We start from the raw sequence: 16609 nt of genomic DNA on the forward strand, positions 1-16609 counted from the left end.
TACTATGCCTGTCTGTTCTTCAGAAGAAATTGTTTAAAGGAAAAGTTGACAGACGACGGGTGGACGACGGATGCTGCACCATGACCTGAGCTCACTAGCTTGCCCTTCAGGCAGGTGAGCTAACAATAATTGTTACCTTTCAGGAATTTTACGATTGTATCATTGAATATAACAAACAGTAAAAATTACCTTCCCTTTCTCGACGTATTCTCTCCGAGTAATCATCAATTATCTTTCCTGCATCCACATCACATGTTACAAGAACTTCACGTAGTTTACTGTACTCCCCATAACTGATGACTCCTTTCCTCCTCAAGGTTCCACACAGGTCCAGCATATTGCTTACATCACCCATATCCAAGGGCGAAAGATACTTCTTTTCTTTAACTTGAAAACATATAGAACACCATTCTTCTGATTTATGTGAAAATATTCCTCTTATTTCCATTACCATCTCTGTATGGAGGTTTAGAATTTCCTGCTGCAAAAAAAAAGAGAGAAAAAACTAGAAATATGTCCGGGAGACATGACAGTTCTCGCAAATACTAAAGATCCGCCTGCTAGAATCAGAATTTTGTTTTAGATTTTTGGCCTTGTGACTATAAATTCATGTATCTGAATGTAGCCACAGTGTAATAAGTTTCATTTGTATAAAGTTACAGTATAATAGTCATGTTGGATTAAAATCTGCCATGATGTCTGATTTGTGATGTTGAAGAAAGGAATATCTGAAATAATTTGGCCAAAAATCGGTATACTTGCCGAAACTAAGCTGTCACAGAGTTCTGGGTTTTGCTTAAAGTCATTGAAGCGCTAAAAAATTATAGCCGATACAAGCGCCAGTGTGATCTACCGCTTCAGCTTATCATGACCTAGCGATTGTTTTATTGCCTATCCACAATAAGTAGAACTTTGGTAAGAAGTATTTATACATTGTATATCATTCTATTGCTGATGACGTGAATGCATACAGGTACATTTTGCTGGAAACGTTTGCAAGCAACACTGACCTTCATGTCCGGTACTTTTTACGCATTACGGAAAAAGAACACAGATACACAGAGCGAGACAAATTTAATAGTGCAAGCGGTCGCACTAAAATTGTAAAGATCATGTAAAATTACCTATTTATTCAAGATCGGTGGTAATTAAGATTTTATCATTCCAAGGTTCAGACAGGTTGTGAACATGTACAAAATATGACTGTTTCTGGTAACCAACAGACGGTAGCCTTAATTATCAACCGAAACGTTAACGTGTCTATCTCCCTCGATCCACCTTTCATGTAGGTTATATGGCCTTTTACAAATCCTCCAATGTTAGTACTTAAGTATCCTTATGGTGGAGAAAAAGGGTCAGGAGATCAAATATTTTATACCATTTAACTGTGATGAGTTTCAGGGCTTTTGTACTTTGTACCAGGTGATGAATATCACTATCTCCCTCCTACAGTCGCAGTATTAGATAAACTTACACTGATAAATAGCCATGATAAAAGCTAACTGTGGCATTTTGTACCAGGTGATAATTATCACTATCTCCCTTCTACAGTCATAGTATGAGATAAACTTACACTAATGAAGAGCCGTGTAATAGGCTCACTGTGGTATTTTGTACCTGGTGATGAATATCACTATCTCCCTTCTACAGTAGCAGCATGAGATAAACTTACACTAATAAAGAGTCGTGATGTAGGCTCACTGTGACACTTTGTACCAGGTGATAAATATCACTATCTCCCTTCTACAGTAGCAGTATGAGATAAACTTACACTAATAAAGAGCCGTGATGTAGGCTCACTGTGACACTTTGTACCAGGTGATAAATATCGCTATCTCCCTTCTACAGTAGCAGTATGAGATTAACTTACACTAATGAAGAGCCATGATATAGGCTCACTGTGGTATTTTGTACCAGGTAATAAATATCACTATCTCCCTCCTACATTGACAGTACGAGATAAACTTACACTAATGAAGAGCCGTGATATAGGCTCACTGTGGTATTTTGTACCAGGTGATAAATATCACTATCTCCCTCCTACATTGACAGTATGAGATTAACTTACACTAATGAAGAGCCGTGATGTAGGCTCACTGTGGTATTTTGTACCAGGTGATAAATATCACTATCTCCCTCCTACATTGACAGTACGAGATAAACTTACACTCTCAGTACTCATGTGGCTCGTTGATGGCTGAAGAGATTCGTCTTCTGAAAGGAGAAAAAAATGAAAAATGTTAAAGAGACAGACTAAAAAAATATTCCTTTTTGACCTGAGATCATCAAAAAGTGGGAGGTATTATATAATTGTATTGGTTTCATACAGAATAAACATTGTTTGATCCAAATAACAGACTTTTATCAATCGAAAAAAACTTGTGTAATTTGCCAGTGTCTTGTGTTAAGATTTAGTTTGAAGTTTGGATTGCCCAAATCAAATAGCTATAGATGTTTTCAGGATTTGTTTAAGAAATATAGATGAATTGCATGGTCCGCCATCTTGAAAAGACAGGATTTTCTCCGATTCCGTTTGTATACAGAACTTACAGACAGATGAACATTTAACTATTTATCCTTAATTGATAATTAATAAAAGATGCAAAATAGATATTTGTGTTGCTATATGAATTGATACGGTAATTAACATAATAGTTAATAAATTAATCAAAATAAACGAAGTTGGAAAACACCATCTTCTTATGGTAGATGCATATATAAATTACATTCTCAGCAGCTGACATTTTGGCAGCAAAGTTATAGGCCTGTTATCTTCACAAGATAATAGAGTTTACAGCAACACTTCATCTTTAAAATGAATTAAACATGAACTCACACCGTATCATGTTTCAATAGAACTGTGCTGATAAAATATCTTGTGTTGTTTGATTGAGAAAACACCACACTCCATCTTTTGCCAGTCATAAGCTATAAGCCATTCATGGAAATTATCAAATATAATGTGTATTATTGTCTACAACTACGGTGGGGAAGCCCTATGTCCTGTAAGCCAAAAGTGTCAACTTGACACAGATGTTACAAAACCAGCACACCATCTAAATCTGACTGATTAAGTTAGTCGTATATTCTGAAGGAGATAAGTTTTTTAACTCACAAATATGGTTCAACCCTACAAATGACAGACTTCAATCAAATCCCTTATCGGGTTAGTCCAATGTCTATTTGAGGGAGACAAGCTTGTGCAAATTACAAGTAAGCCGGGGCTGTCCTTCGGCCTCCATATATGAGTTTTGTAAAGAACATGATATTTTGACATTTTGGTTTAATTTTTTTTTATTCTACTATTAATCAGCTTGTTAAAATAGTACATAAAATTTACCAGTCACTGGATAATGGAAAAAACGTTTGTCCCTTGGACCAAGGATGCTCCAGACTAGACAAGGTATCACAAGTGATAAAAATCCCCCTGCATTCACACATTGTGTGCCATATGTATGAGGAAATGGATAGAAAATTCAATGAGGTCAAAGTAACTGGTCTAGTGACTGCATCTGTTGAAGGTATTGTCATGGCAAACAATTATTTCAACCTTGACCTTCAACATAGAAATCCAAAATGCGAACTTGTTCAATGTATGCTTATACAAAATGAAATTCTGTTGAGGAATGCAGTAGCTAAAGTGATGACAAAGTTTTTCAAAAAATAGTTAGTGACCTTAACCTTCAACACAGTAACCCGAAATGCAAACTTGTTCAAGGTATTGTCATACCAAACACTTGTATGAAGTTTCATGAAATTCCATTGAGAAATGAAGTCGCTAGATCGATGACAAAGAGTGTAATATACGTACGTATCTGACCCACCTCTCTGCCCACAGTGGGGCCACACCCACTGTTTATACAAAATTGAGTCCCCTTGGCCCAAGACTAAATTAGTATAAAATCCATTTGTCCCTATGCTAGAAGAAGGATTCTACTCCTCCTTGTTCACCAAATCTGGTTACTCCAGGTGAAACAGTACAGAAGATATGCGTGGGACAAACTTTTTCAAAACTTAAGGTCAAAGGTCAAGTCATAGGCCACATGTAGTTACCTTATTCTTGCACTCTACCATCCCAAGATGTCCTTGTACACCAAATTTGGTTACTCCAGGTGAAAAAGTATAGAAGATATGCCCCGGACAATTTAAAAAAAAAAATAAAGTCAAAGGTCAAAGCAAGTAAATTTGCGGGTATAGTGCACACTCGGATATAGTGCACACGTACGTTTTTGGGGTCAGATTTGAAGAAGAAAAAAAAATTGAAAATAAAAATGAAATTATTTTTTTTGGGAAAAAAAATTCCTAAAAATAAACGGTATCAAACAGGAAAAGTAGCATCAAACGTAGCTTGGTGTTTATAATGCCGATTAATTAACGATTGATTGATTGGAGTCAACAAGCCCATGAAGGTCTCCCTCCGTACCGCTTGGAACGAGTGGATGATGGATGAATCCTGCAGAAACCAAGCGAAGAAAGTTTAGCTAATTCTGATGCCAGAGAATCGCCGATCAACTTATGTTTCGACATCTCAGCGGTTTTCTCATAATTACGAAAATGTAGTGTTTTAATTATAGGCTCCGTTCCGTGTTAGTTCTGAGGTTTTTTTAACAAATCGCTAAGCCTAGTGTGCATGTTTTTTCCCGGCCCACTTTCACGTGACATCATCGATGTCCTCGTGAATTATTTCAATATTATGAAGCATCATAAAAATTGTGTATTCTGCTTTTTATTTTTTCCCTTCGAGTAGATTTGAAAGGGATGTGTTGAATGTCCACGCTTCTAGTATAAACATATTTTTTATAATCCCTTTACGGTCAAATTAGTCTGTAGATTCTAACAGTGCAGTAGGGCTTCACGCCACGTGTTGAAAAGTGAAAACAACACGGTCCCTCGATCTCGACTGCAAATAATTTCAATTAAATTGCAGTAGAGCTATTGTTAATCGGTAATCACCGATAGAGTTGGCTAAATACTGCATTGTAATTTGTATTAACAGTGGTGTTAAGAAGTGTCAATAATTTTCGCTGAAGCATGGCGATCCTACATAGCCTACTGTCCGGGATCCAATGGTATGCCCTCCGGTCAACTTACATGTAAAAAGGATACCTGTGCCCAGCTAGTGTTTGTCGCCAAATCAGCAGTCATGACCACAGATAACCGATTTTAATCATTTAAGAGAAGGTAAAAATTGTGTCGCCAAAGAATTTCATTATTTGTTGTTTTTTAATCTTCATTCTTATCATATATGACAGACGACTCCAAATAAAACTATTTGAAGGGAGGTAATCCAATATGGCGGACCAGAAACTCTGGAACGATAACCCAAAAATGACTTGTTCCTGTGTATAGTGCGCACCCCCTTTTTGACATGACAATATTTACCTAAAAAAGTGTGCACTAGCTATATGCGCAAATTTACGGTAGGTCACAGTGAGGTCATAGTGACCTGCTTTTTGCACTCTGCCATCCCAAGATGTCCTTGTACACCAAATCTGGTTACTTCAGGTGAAATAGTATAGAAGTTTTGTTCCGAACAAACTTCCTCGGACGGAAGGACATAAAGAGATAAGGAAGGGCGAAATGACTGAGTGCAATTCTATAGTTTCCTAAGGAACCGATGGAGGACTAATAACACCCTGACGTGTGTGCCTGAGCAGTTTTTAGTGCCAAAAAATCTGGTTTCGGTCTCATTGATAGGAAATGTGGTAGGTACAAGCTAGGTGAACATGGAATTCACCATAGGGGTAAATACATGTCCGACTATTTGGTTATTGATTTTGGTAACCGGCTCGCAGTCTTCAGTCCGAGTAACTGGTAAACAACCCTAATTTATATGAATAATGAAAAGAATTATTGCAAAAGACTGCTACTTCAAAAAAAGATCTGTTTCGATGCTAGAAAATGAATTCTAAAATTTGGTGGTTTATATGTGTAGTAGATTCATATCGAGAATATTGTGAAATTCGCCTTATAGATTTTAGATATATATATTCCTCACCTGATATACAAAATAAATTGAACAATGTCAATACATTGCATTTCACTACTTTTGGTGTTGAATATAAAACAAATTTTCATGAAGTTTGACCCCTGAGACATTCATCATACAGAATTAAGTATACATGTTGAAAATCTCCTATACATTACCTTCTGATGCAGACTGGACAGGGGAAGGATGTCTCCGAGCCGGTCCCTTCCCTTTTCTTCCTTTACCAGGGCCCTTTGACATGGTTCACTATTTAATGAAACAAAAAAGAGATACCAGAGGGATATCTTGGCTACCACTAGGACATAAAATCTTCTTTAGTTTTATCTTTTCCCTTCTAAACATTTTTTTCTCTTTCTGATCATAGAACACATTGTCAGATCCTCCGTAATTGCATCATGTCATGACTTTTGATCAAAACTTTGTATAGAAATTTTCAAAAGTTTTGTTTGCATGTTTGTCTGCACGGACATTTCATGCAAATTTCCCGCCACCACTAACACATTCTTGGATCAACTTCAGTCAAGGCCAAATCTGAGAATAGAGAAAAGGACTCGCCAGTTCTATGTGCACATTTAACTCAAAAACGAATACCAATATTGAAAATATGTCTTTTAAATCCAAGACTTCTGTTCTCGATAATTAGTACCTTAGATTGCGTTGTAATTGTCACTTAGGGTAAAAAAAATCCTCTTACCTACAAGTTTTTACAATATACCATAATTCCGGACGGTATAACAACATGCTCACTGGGTACTGGTTTACATTTAATTTTATCACATAATCGGCCTGTTATCCAGTGAATTCGCCCGTGTAATATTTTTACATATGTCGCTAGTGTAATATACCCTGGAGCGTTTTTCATTGGCTGTGCCAGTCAGAAATTGATTGTGACATCATAATATGGACAATGACGTGACGTCATAAAATGTGAATGGCGCAACAAGATGGCTGTCTCCGTTTGATTAAGCCCTGTACATCTTTGTAACGTCCTCTCCATACTGACAGGACGTGAAGCTTCGTTAGGATGGAAATGTGGTGCGATAAACAACATACAAAAGGAATAAAGTTCACATGTTTATTATTTCCACGGCGTGACAAATATAATCCACATCGTGTAAAAATTCAAGTACTCACTCCATAATTCGCACTATCGTCCGGATGCATTCACACTACAATTGTACACTTACAGTCTCCAATCCAGTTATGAACTATCTTATTGTATATACATCCTAAAACTATGCACGGAAAAACTAGCGGTAAACTCCCAAACTGAAAAACTACTGTAAAAGCCGACCCTTCTCCAGTGCGCCGCTCCATATATACGGCACCTAGTATTTATAGGCACTATAATTAGCCATCATCCCGACCTTTAACCTTTGCTGGTGCCTAACCTGTAGACAGTATCGATTATCTGACCATCACAACTACTTTGACTGGTGTACTGTACCTACGGTCCCCTTGACCAGCACCAACCATATCCCGTATGTTTACACACGCATCGTATACATGTACCGTTATAAACACCTTACCATAATTAGTCCACATTATAACTTATCAGCACTATCAATCCTCAAATTCACTACATTTTGGCTTTTAAACCTGTCAAAATGCATTTTTTTCCGAGTTATGTAATAAAAATTATCTTTAATTTGTTTTCTTTTCTGATATATGGTCTCGCACACGTACATTTGACGGCGCCGTGAGCCAATCTGATAAATTTGTTCAAACACCGCATCCAACAAATTTATGGGTTCAGTATATTCAAATGAGTGCATGAACATGGTATTCATTTACCTACCGAAGTAAGCATAAATACGTCCGATATGCTTGATTAGAAAGTATAAGTAACGCCTTGAAACACCATGTCGAAGTGCCGATTTTCGGCCTTTCAGATCACTTCAAACGATAGGCCCTAGATATCTTATCTGACTGCACTTTCGTGGTTAAACGTTTTAGAATTTCAAGTGATCAAGAAAAGTTATTTAGCATAGCAGTTATGCAGTTTTTAGAATGTGTTCTACTGCCATTTACATTTGAAATGTGTGATCTTTTTAAATATATTTATATATTTTTTTACATAAAACATGAATTACGGTGAATGTAAACACAGGAAAAATAATTATCAATATTGCATCACTGAGGCTACTTTTGATTTGGATTTTATTAGTTTTATTTTTTGATTGAAGGCACGGAATTAAAGGCGAATAATATCTTAAAATTTAAACTTTTCAACCTAGATTTGTTTACACTTCCTGTGTCAAGAAAATGAGATAAAGTCCGATTTTTCGCTCTTTTGAAAATATTTAAAAAAGGTTCTGGTGGAAATTTTCAGCACTTTAATTTAAGTCATATTTTCTTAAAATTACAGCCATATAATCAGAAAAGATTAAAAAATATATGACATTATGGATTAAATTATAAACAATGTATCACAATTTTTTTAATTTAACAGAGTACTCCTTAATTTAACATCATGTTGAATAGTATTGCACTTCAAAAAATATTAAATATTCAATGATTTTAATGGAGGGCCTATCCGTAACGGTTGGAGGCCGAGAAAGTATGGCCGCTGTTTAAGAAAAATTGGCTACTGAAATTCAAACATGGCTACTTTTTTGGCTACTGATTTTTTAGGTCCAGGGTGAGCCCTGATTTCATATGAGCTTTTATGAAACTCGTCTCGAAGTTTTAATTAACTCATTTAAGATCCTATATATATGAAGTTATATGATTTCTGCTTTCAATAGAGGTACATGTGGTTGTAGGTGACCGGAATAGTTTTATATGATCTTATGAGTATGAAGTAGAAGTTGTATTTATCTTTCCAATAGGTTTCCTGAGAAAACGTAATTTGGTCTACACATGAATTGTTGACACATGCACAGTACAACGTCATTCAAATAGGACATTTGAAAGCCATGCCTGACAGAAAATCAGGATTTTCACTGTGGCAGCGAAAGGGTGAAGCTGGACTGGACATTGTGAAAAGTGTCCAAGATTTCCCGGATTGACATGGTAATATTAAACGTCCTATAAAGTAAATACAAGAGGCCCAGAGGGCCTGTATCGCTCACCTGGATATCTAAGCAATCATGGCAAAATATTCTCCAAATGAGATAAAAGGGAATATGCCAGACCCCAATGCAAATTCTTGTAATATGTCTGTATTAGATTTTTTTCATGCCCAGCAATTTAATGTATGGTTATGGGGTGGGGATCTCAACTGTTTCCAAGCTGTGAGTCAGAAACTAGATCCCTAGGGTTGTGGCCAGACCCCGGGATCAATTCTTATATCATGACTGCATGCATCTCTTTTTTGTCCAGCATTTGTATTTATAGTCTTGGGGTGGAGATATCAACCGTTTCAAAGTTATGACCCAGGGGTTTAGTCTGCAAGGGTGGTACAGACCATGGGGTCAATTCTAATATCATGACTGCATTCGTCTCTTTACGCCCAACAATTGTATAATATATAGTTTTGGGGTGGGGATCTTAACCATTTCGAAGTTATGACCCAGGAGTTAAGTCTCCAAGGGTGGGGCAGACCCCAAGGCCATCCTGGAAGCATATGTGCATTCATCTCTTTATACTCAGCAATTGTATATATGCATTGTTGTAGGGTGGGGATCTGAACTGTTTCCAAGCTGTGACTAAGAAACTGGGTCCCCAGGGGTTCGGTCAGACCCCAGGGTCTATTCTAATAACATGACTACTTTTGTCTCTTTATGCCAAGCATTTGTATATATAGTTCTGGGGTGGGGATCTCAACCGATTCAAAGTTATGACCCAGGGACTATGTCTGAAAGGGTGGGGCCAGACCCTAGGCCATCCTGGAAGCAAATGTGCATGCTTTTATTTTATACTCTACAATTGTATATATGGTTATACCGTGGGGATCTCAACCATTTCCAAGTAATAAACAGACCCACCATTTATACAAAATTTGTTCCCCTTCCCCTAAGGATGCTTCAAAATTTGGTCAAAATCTGCTCAGTCGTTTATGACTAGTAGCAATTTTTAGGAAAAGTTGCCGGACACCGGACGACGGACGCCGCGCCATAGAATAAGCTAACTTGCACATCACCTATCAAGAGCTTGGTCAGTTGAGTTATTCTTCAATTCTGTCCAACTTGCTTCATAATATCATAACAAAATGTTCATCTGTGAAAAATACAAAACTTGACCTTGACCTTGAACCTTTGGACCCAGTAACCTGGACCTTTGGTCAGTTGACTCCGTGTTAAGTTCTTAACAATTTTGCTTCATAATAGCATAAAAAAAATGTTCTTAAGTAAAAAGATACAATATTTGACCTTGACATTGACCCAGTGACCTTGACTTTAAGTCAGTTGACTGCTTGTTAAATTCCGACCAACTTTGCTTCATAATGTCATAATAAAATGTTCATCAGTGAAAAGATACAAAATTTGACCTAGACCTTTGCCCATGTGACCTTGACCTTTGGTCAAATGACTCATTGTTTAATTCCGACCAACATTGCTTCAAAGTGTCATTGCTTCAAAGTGTCATAATGAAATGTTCACCAATGAAAAGATACTAAATTTGGCTTTGACCTTTGACCCAGTGATGTTAACCTTAAGTCAGTTGACTCTTTATTAAATTCTGAGCAATTTCAATTCATAATGTCATAACAAAATGTTCCTCAGGGAAAAGATACAAAATTTGACCTTGACCTTTGACCTTTGGTCAACCGACTCCTTGTTTTAATTCCAACCAACACTGCTTCAAAGTGTCATAACAAGATGTTCACTAGTGAAAAGATACTAAATTTGACCTTGACCTTTGACCTTAAGTCAGTTGACTTTTTGTTAAATTCCAACCAACTTTGCTTCATAATGTCATAACAAAATGTTCATCAGGTAAAAGATACAAAATTAAACCTGACCTTTGACCCAGTGACCTTGACCTTTGTTCAGTTGATACCTTGTTTGATTGTGACCAACTTTGCTTCATAATGTCAAAACAAAATGTTAAGCAGTTACAAGATACAAAATCTGACCTTGACCTTTGATCTGATGACCTTGACCTTCGATCAGATGACTTCTTGTTGTATTGTGACCAACTTTTCTCCATAATGTCATAACAAAATGTTTACCAGTTGAGAGCAAAAAAAATGTAATATTTTTAGTGTTAAAATCCAAGATGGCTTATTAGCAGCCATTTTGAATCAGATCTGCCTGAAAAATTACCAAGCAGAACTAGGATGTATGGACATTCATCATGTACAATTTAAAAACATACTCCATTTACTTCCATCAATATTGTGCAAAAGAAAACAAGAGGCCCAATGGGCCTGCATCGCTCACCTGGTATTAATCTCACATTTGTAATCTTAAAAGTGGACTAAATAACAGCTACAGGCAGAATATCAGTGTTTGATTCATAAGAACCTATTAAAAGATTTAAACATATGACGCCTGTGCCCTCGAATGTCGAACAAGGACATTAGGTTGAAAGTTGGTCAAAGTTGGTAGCCTTCATCCTAGCATGCTACAGGCCCAATTTCAGTACCCTTGGCCTTTTGGTTATTGAGAAGAAGTTGTTTGAAGATTTTACGACATTTTACCCCTGTGACCTTGAAAGTGGGTCAAGGTCATGAATTTGAACAAACTTGGTAGCCCTTCATCCCAGCATGCTACAGGCCCAATATATATTCAGTACCCTCTGCCTTTTGGTTATCGAGAAGAAGTTGTTTGAAGATTTTAAGATATTTGACCCCTGTGACCTTGAAAGTTGGTCAAGGTCAGTCATTCAAACAAACTTGGTAGCCCTTCATTCCAGCATGCTACAGGCCCAATATCAGTACTCTGGGCCTTTTGGTTATTGAGAAGAAGTCGTTTAAAGTAAAAAGTTGGCGCCAGCCGGACGCCGGACGACGCACCATGCCATAAGCTCACTTGGCCCTTCGGGCCAGGTGAGCTAAAAAAGGACAGAAAGACGGACAACCTGATTTACTATAGGGCACCGCATCTTCGTATGGGGCCCCTTAAAATAAGTGTTTTACACACTATGGTGTGTCTGGTAACATTATCTTAACTATAAGGCTTTATTTCTACCAATATTGGGTTTGAATTGGAGGGAGATATAACGTCATTATAAGGTGCGCTGTATTACTGTATATGGAGGTAATTACTGAACCAGTCGGGCAATTAATGAACACCATGGAGGGTATTACTGAACACTTCTTTTATTTCTTATAAAATATTCATCAAAGGTCTTTAAATTGAATCTAACATATATCTTAAATAAACTTTTCAGGTACTCCCAGCGCTGAACCAACGGTGGTAGTGTAACCCCCTATCCCCAAGGGTAATTTAGTTGATGTATATAATAATCTTTAATTCCATAATTCAATTATAAACAAGAGGTCCAATGGGCCTGCATCGCTCACCTGGTATTAATCTCACACTTGTAATCTTAAAAGTGGACTAAAATACAGCTACAGGCAGAATATCAGTGTTTGATTCATAAGAACCTATTAAAAGACTTAAACATATGACGTCTGTGACCTTGAATGTTGAACAAGGACATTAGGTTGAATAGAGTGTATAGTCTTCCAACCCAGCATGCTTCTGGCAAAATATCATTACCCTGGACCTTTTGGTTATACAGAACAAATCATTTAAAGATTTAAACATATATTGACCACTGTGACCTTGAATATGGGTGAAGGTCATTCACTTGGTAGTCCTTCATCCCAGCATGTTAATGGCCAAATATCATCACTGTTGGCCTTTGGCTTATTAAGAAGAAATCATTCAATGGTTTTAAACATATTTGACCCTTGTGACCTTGAATATATATGTCAAGGTCATTCATTTGAACAAACTTGGTAGTCCTTCATCCCAGCGTGTTACTGGCATTATATTAGGCCTCTTGGTTATTCAAAAGAAGTTGTTTAAAGGTTTAAAACATATTTGACCCCTGTGACCTTGAATATGGGTGAAGGTCATTCACTTGGTAGTCCTTCATCCCAGCATGTTAATGGCCAAATATCATCACTGTTGGCCTTTGGCTTATTAAGAAGAAATCATTCAATGGTTTTAAACATATTTGACCCTTTTGACCTTGAATATATATGTCAAGGTCATTCATTTGAACAAACTTGGTAGTCCTTCATCCAAGCATGTTACTGGCATTATACTAGGCCTCCTGGTTATTCAGAAGAAGTTGTTTAAAGTTTTAAATATATTTGACCCCTGTGACCTTGAAAATAGGTAAAGGTCATTAATTTTAACAAACTTTGTAGCCCTTCATCCAAGTTTGCTTCTGGCCAAATATCGACACCCTAGGCCTTTCGGGAATTAAGAAGAAGTCGTTTAAAGTAAAATATTGACGCCGGACGACAGACGACGGACGGAGGACGACGGACGCCGCGCCACGGCATAAGCTCACTTGGCACTATGTGCCAGGTGAGCTAATAATTCATAAAGCTAACAAGACTTTTGATACAAGTCAAGCCATATTACCCGAGTGAGAACCTGTAGTGAATTGTGTACAGGTAAAATCTCACTTGCTTTGTAAGCTTTTTTCCAACCTCAGTCAGCCTTGTTCACTTTCATTTTTTCTCGACAAACGCATCTCCATGGACATCCAACCTTATGATATTTACAAGTTTAAATGGATTTTTTTCCTGAATTGGGACTTTTATTCAGCTTGGAAAATGAACATATAAAAAGTGATTTTTTTTATCTTAGTAGAGTTATTGATTTTTTTTCTGAAATTTAGTGTGCACACCTCAATTATGGTGAAATATATTGGAGGAGGATTTTTTTGTGACAGGGATTGTTTAATGCTAACGGAATGCATTATTGAATTTGATATACAGTTTGGTGTGGCATTGGAATGACCTTAACACGCTTTTTACTTTTAAATAGTAGATAAAGGTTTTAAAAAAAATCCATATTTATTTTCAAGGTTAGGGGGACATTATTTCCTTGTCTGTGTGATATTGTTGGTCAGCAGTGCATCTGAAACTAAACCTATAACATCTTTGACCTAAAAATCACTGGTGTTGTGGGTTTGTTTACACCTTAATGTGCATGGTTGCTAAGAAGTGTAACTAAAGTAGATATTAGCGCCACCTAGTGGCAGAAAAAAAACCATCATTCATGTTTTTTAACAAAGAGCAGTGCCAAAACTTGTTTTAAACATAATTGTTGTTTAACTCTAGTATGGCGTGCATGCCATGAGAAAATGTCATAACTGTTATCTAAAAAAATATTTTGGTGAGTCATTTCAAAATGAAAAGTGGAAATTCCACGGACGGCTAATTTCGTTTTCGGTTTTGTTTATATCTAGGACTGTTCAAACACGAAACTGGAAACATCACTAGTTTTTATTGTGATATAATATAAGTGAGAACATTACATGTTACTATGACACCCGGACATCAAAATGACTGTGTTTTATTTTTTGTTTACAGGCAGAAAATCTAGATTCACACCGTGCACTTAGACAATCTGACTTTCATTACTGTATCATTAAAATTGATCAAAAACATATATTTTGGCTTACAATCCGTATTCAAACTGTTAAAACAAATGTTATGCTTACCTGTTGAATGTATTAACACATTTGTTTGTAAATCTTCGGAAGGTCTAATAGATAAGACCTTGGTCCTGGTCGGTCCGTTACTCTCCTGTCTCACCGCTGGACTGGGCGGAAACGGGTAGGACATGGGATTTATACCAATACGCGCACGCTTCACTGAGAAAACAGTAAAAAAGAAGTGCGATATTCCAATGGAAATGTTGGCATTATGCAGTCATTTAAGAGGACTATACCCATTTGACAAGTTAATTTGTGTCATTTGCTGTTAATATGTATGTACACATAATATATGTCACACGAGTATTTGTGTGGGTTTCTATGGCACGCCATCCTGTAAAAAAATACATAAACTACTTAAGGTCAAAAGATTTGCCCTTAAGGGCAAATATTATTTTTTTACATTATGTACATTTTACCTTAACGTCAAAAGATTTGACCTTAATTGTAAAAAAAAAAATACACTTAAGGTCAAATCTTTTAACCTTAAGTGTAAATAAATGTGTTCAAGTCACTAATGGCAAAAAGATACGATATTCCCAATCGTACCCAGTCTGTGATGGACTCGTCCACATTCGGAACAAAATAAATTATTAAAAACAAAGAGCATACCGAATGTGATTTAGACCAATCAACGAGCGCGTTCTAGAATAGCATAGGCCGTGNAAAAAAAAAAATCCACTTAAGGTCAAATCTTTTAACCTTAAGTGTAAATAAATGTGTTCAAGTCACTAATGGCAAAAAGATACGATATTCCCAATCGTACCCAGTCTGTGATGGACTCGTCCACATTCGGAACAAAATAAATTATTAAAAATAAAGAGCATACCGAATGTGATTTAGACCAATCAACGAGCGCGTTCTAGAATAGCATAGGCCGTGCCTGGTGCTGTATAAACAATATGGCGGCGTCGACCATTCCCTTTAAATTGTCGCAGAAATCGAAATGGACTTTCACTTTGAATCGCGATGGCATCTCTAGCGAACGTTGCGACAGCATCTCTAAATCGGATACAGCGGGCAAGAAACGAATTGCAAGGCAACGACATCGTTGGAGAGACGAGAAATCTTTTTCGCCGTCGTCGATTTCGTCGGGAAGGGGGTACGATATGTGAACGTTTTCTAATTAAGAGCTTAATGTTGCTTGTACTAAAAACACTTCTTCATCTTTATTTAAAATATTAGTGATAAGTAAAGGTAGCTTCATTATCCAACGAATACACGTGATATTACCACACAAAAATATAAACCTTGTTAGCCAGTGGAATTTTTATCGAGTGTTGCATAGTATAAGCGAAATATTGAGCAACTATTGGAAAAAAAAAGGAATAAAAAAACCTCAGTTTATCTGATAAAAAACNCATACTAATACTTTTTGTTGTGTTACATGAAAATCTGAACGGTAGCGAAACAAGCATGATATTTTTTTCTTCTTTTTCAAGATGTCTTGGTGCAGGTTTTAAATCAGAAAAATCACACTATTAAGATTTAATTCAAAGTAATCATTATAAGCATTCAGAAAAGCATAATATCCCTTGAAATTAAAAGAAGTCTAATTAATATTTGTCTTGGTGTATTTCAAGAGAGTTTCATTGTTTTCAATAATACACTTGAAAAGTATTTTTTTCAGCAAACAACTTTTCATTTATTGACATAGCCAAGCATTAAAGTAGCATAGCCTTCAATATTTTCATATAAAATGCTATTTGATATCACCTACACTGATAAAACTAAAAAATAATCTTCAATAGTTACTAATTTTTTGACAACAAACTCCATCTTACCTTTATTTGTTATTAGAACATACTAACTTAATAAATCCATACAGAAATTTGCTTGGTAAGGTGACTCAATGATGGTTTTTTTTACAAATATTGGGAATGTATAGGTGGGTGATCTGGAATTTCGACAGTCCTTCATACTTGGAGGGTAATAAATAGGAGTAAATACTTTGTAATACTAGCATACTTTATTGAAATCATTTAAGGCAAAAGTGACCCAGTTAGAAATTAGTTAATGTTTACCACCACTGTATATGAAGTGATAAAA

At 36.4% G+C, this 16609-nt stretch overlaps 1 protein-coding gene across 1 annotated transcript; it reads right to left on the reverse strand.

Annotated features, from left to right (window-relative positions):
- Window positions 1-115: 115 nt before the first annotated feature.
- LOC110446722 lies at window positions 116-14669 on the reverse strand. Its single transcript, XM_021492002.1, has 4 exons — window positions 14567-14669; window positions 6148-6235; window positions 2168-2214; window positions 116-481 (listed from the first exon to the last, which is right to left on the reverse strand). The coding sequence occupies exons 2-4, from the start codon at window positions 6227-6229 to the stop codon at window positions 149-151; spliced, it is 462 nt and encodes a 153-aa protein (XP_021347677.1). The 5' UTR covers window positions 6230-6235; window positions 14567-14669; the 3' UTR covers window positions 116-148.
- Window positions 14670-16609: the final 1940 nt, after the last annotated feature.

This window comes from Mizuhopecten yessoensis, unplaced genomic scaffold, assembly GCF_002113885.1.
Source record: "Mizuhopecten yessoensis strain PY_sf001 unplaced genomic scaffold, ASM211388v2 scaffold2933, whole genome shotgun sequence".
NCBI lineage: Eukaryota > Metazoa > Mollusca > Bivalvia > Pectinida > Pectinidae > Mizuhopecten > Mizuhopecten yessoensis.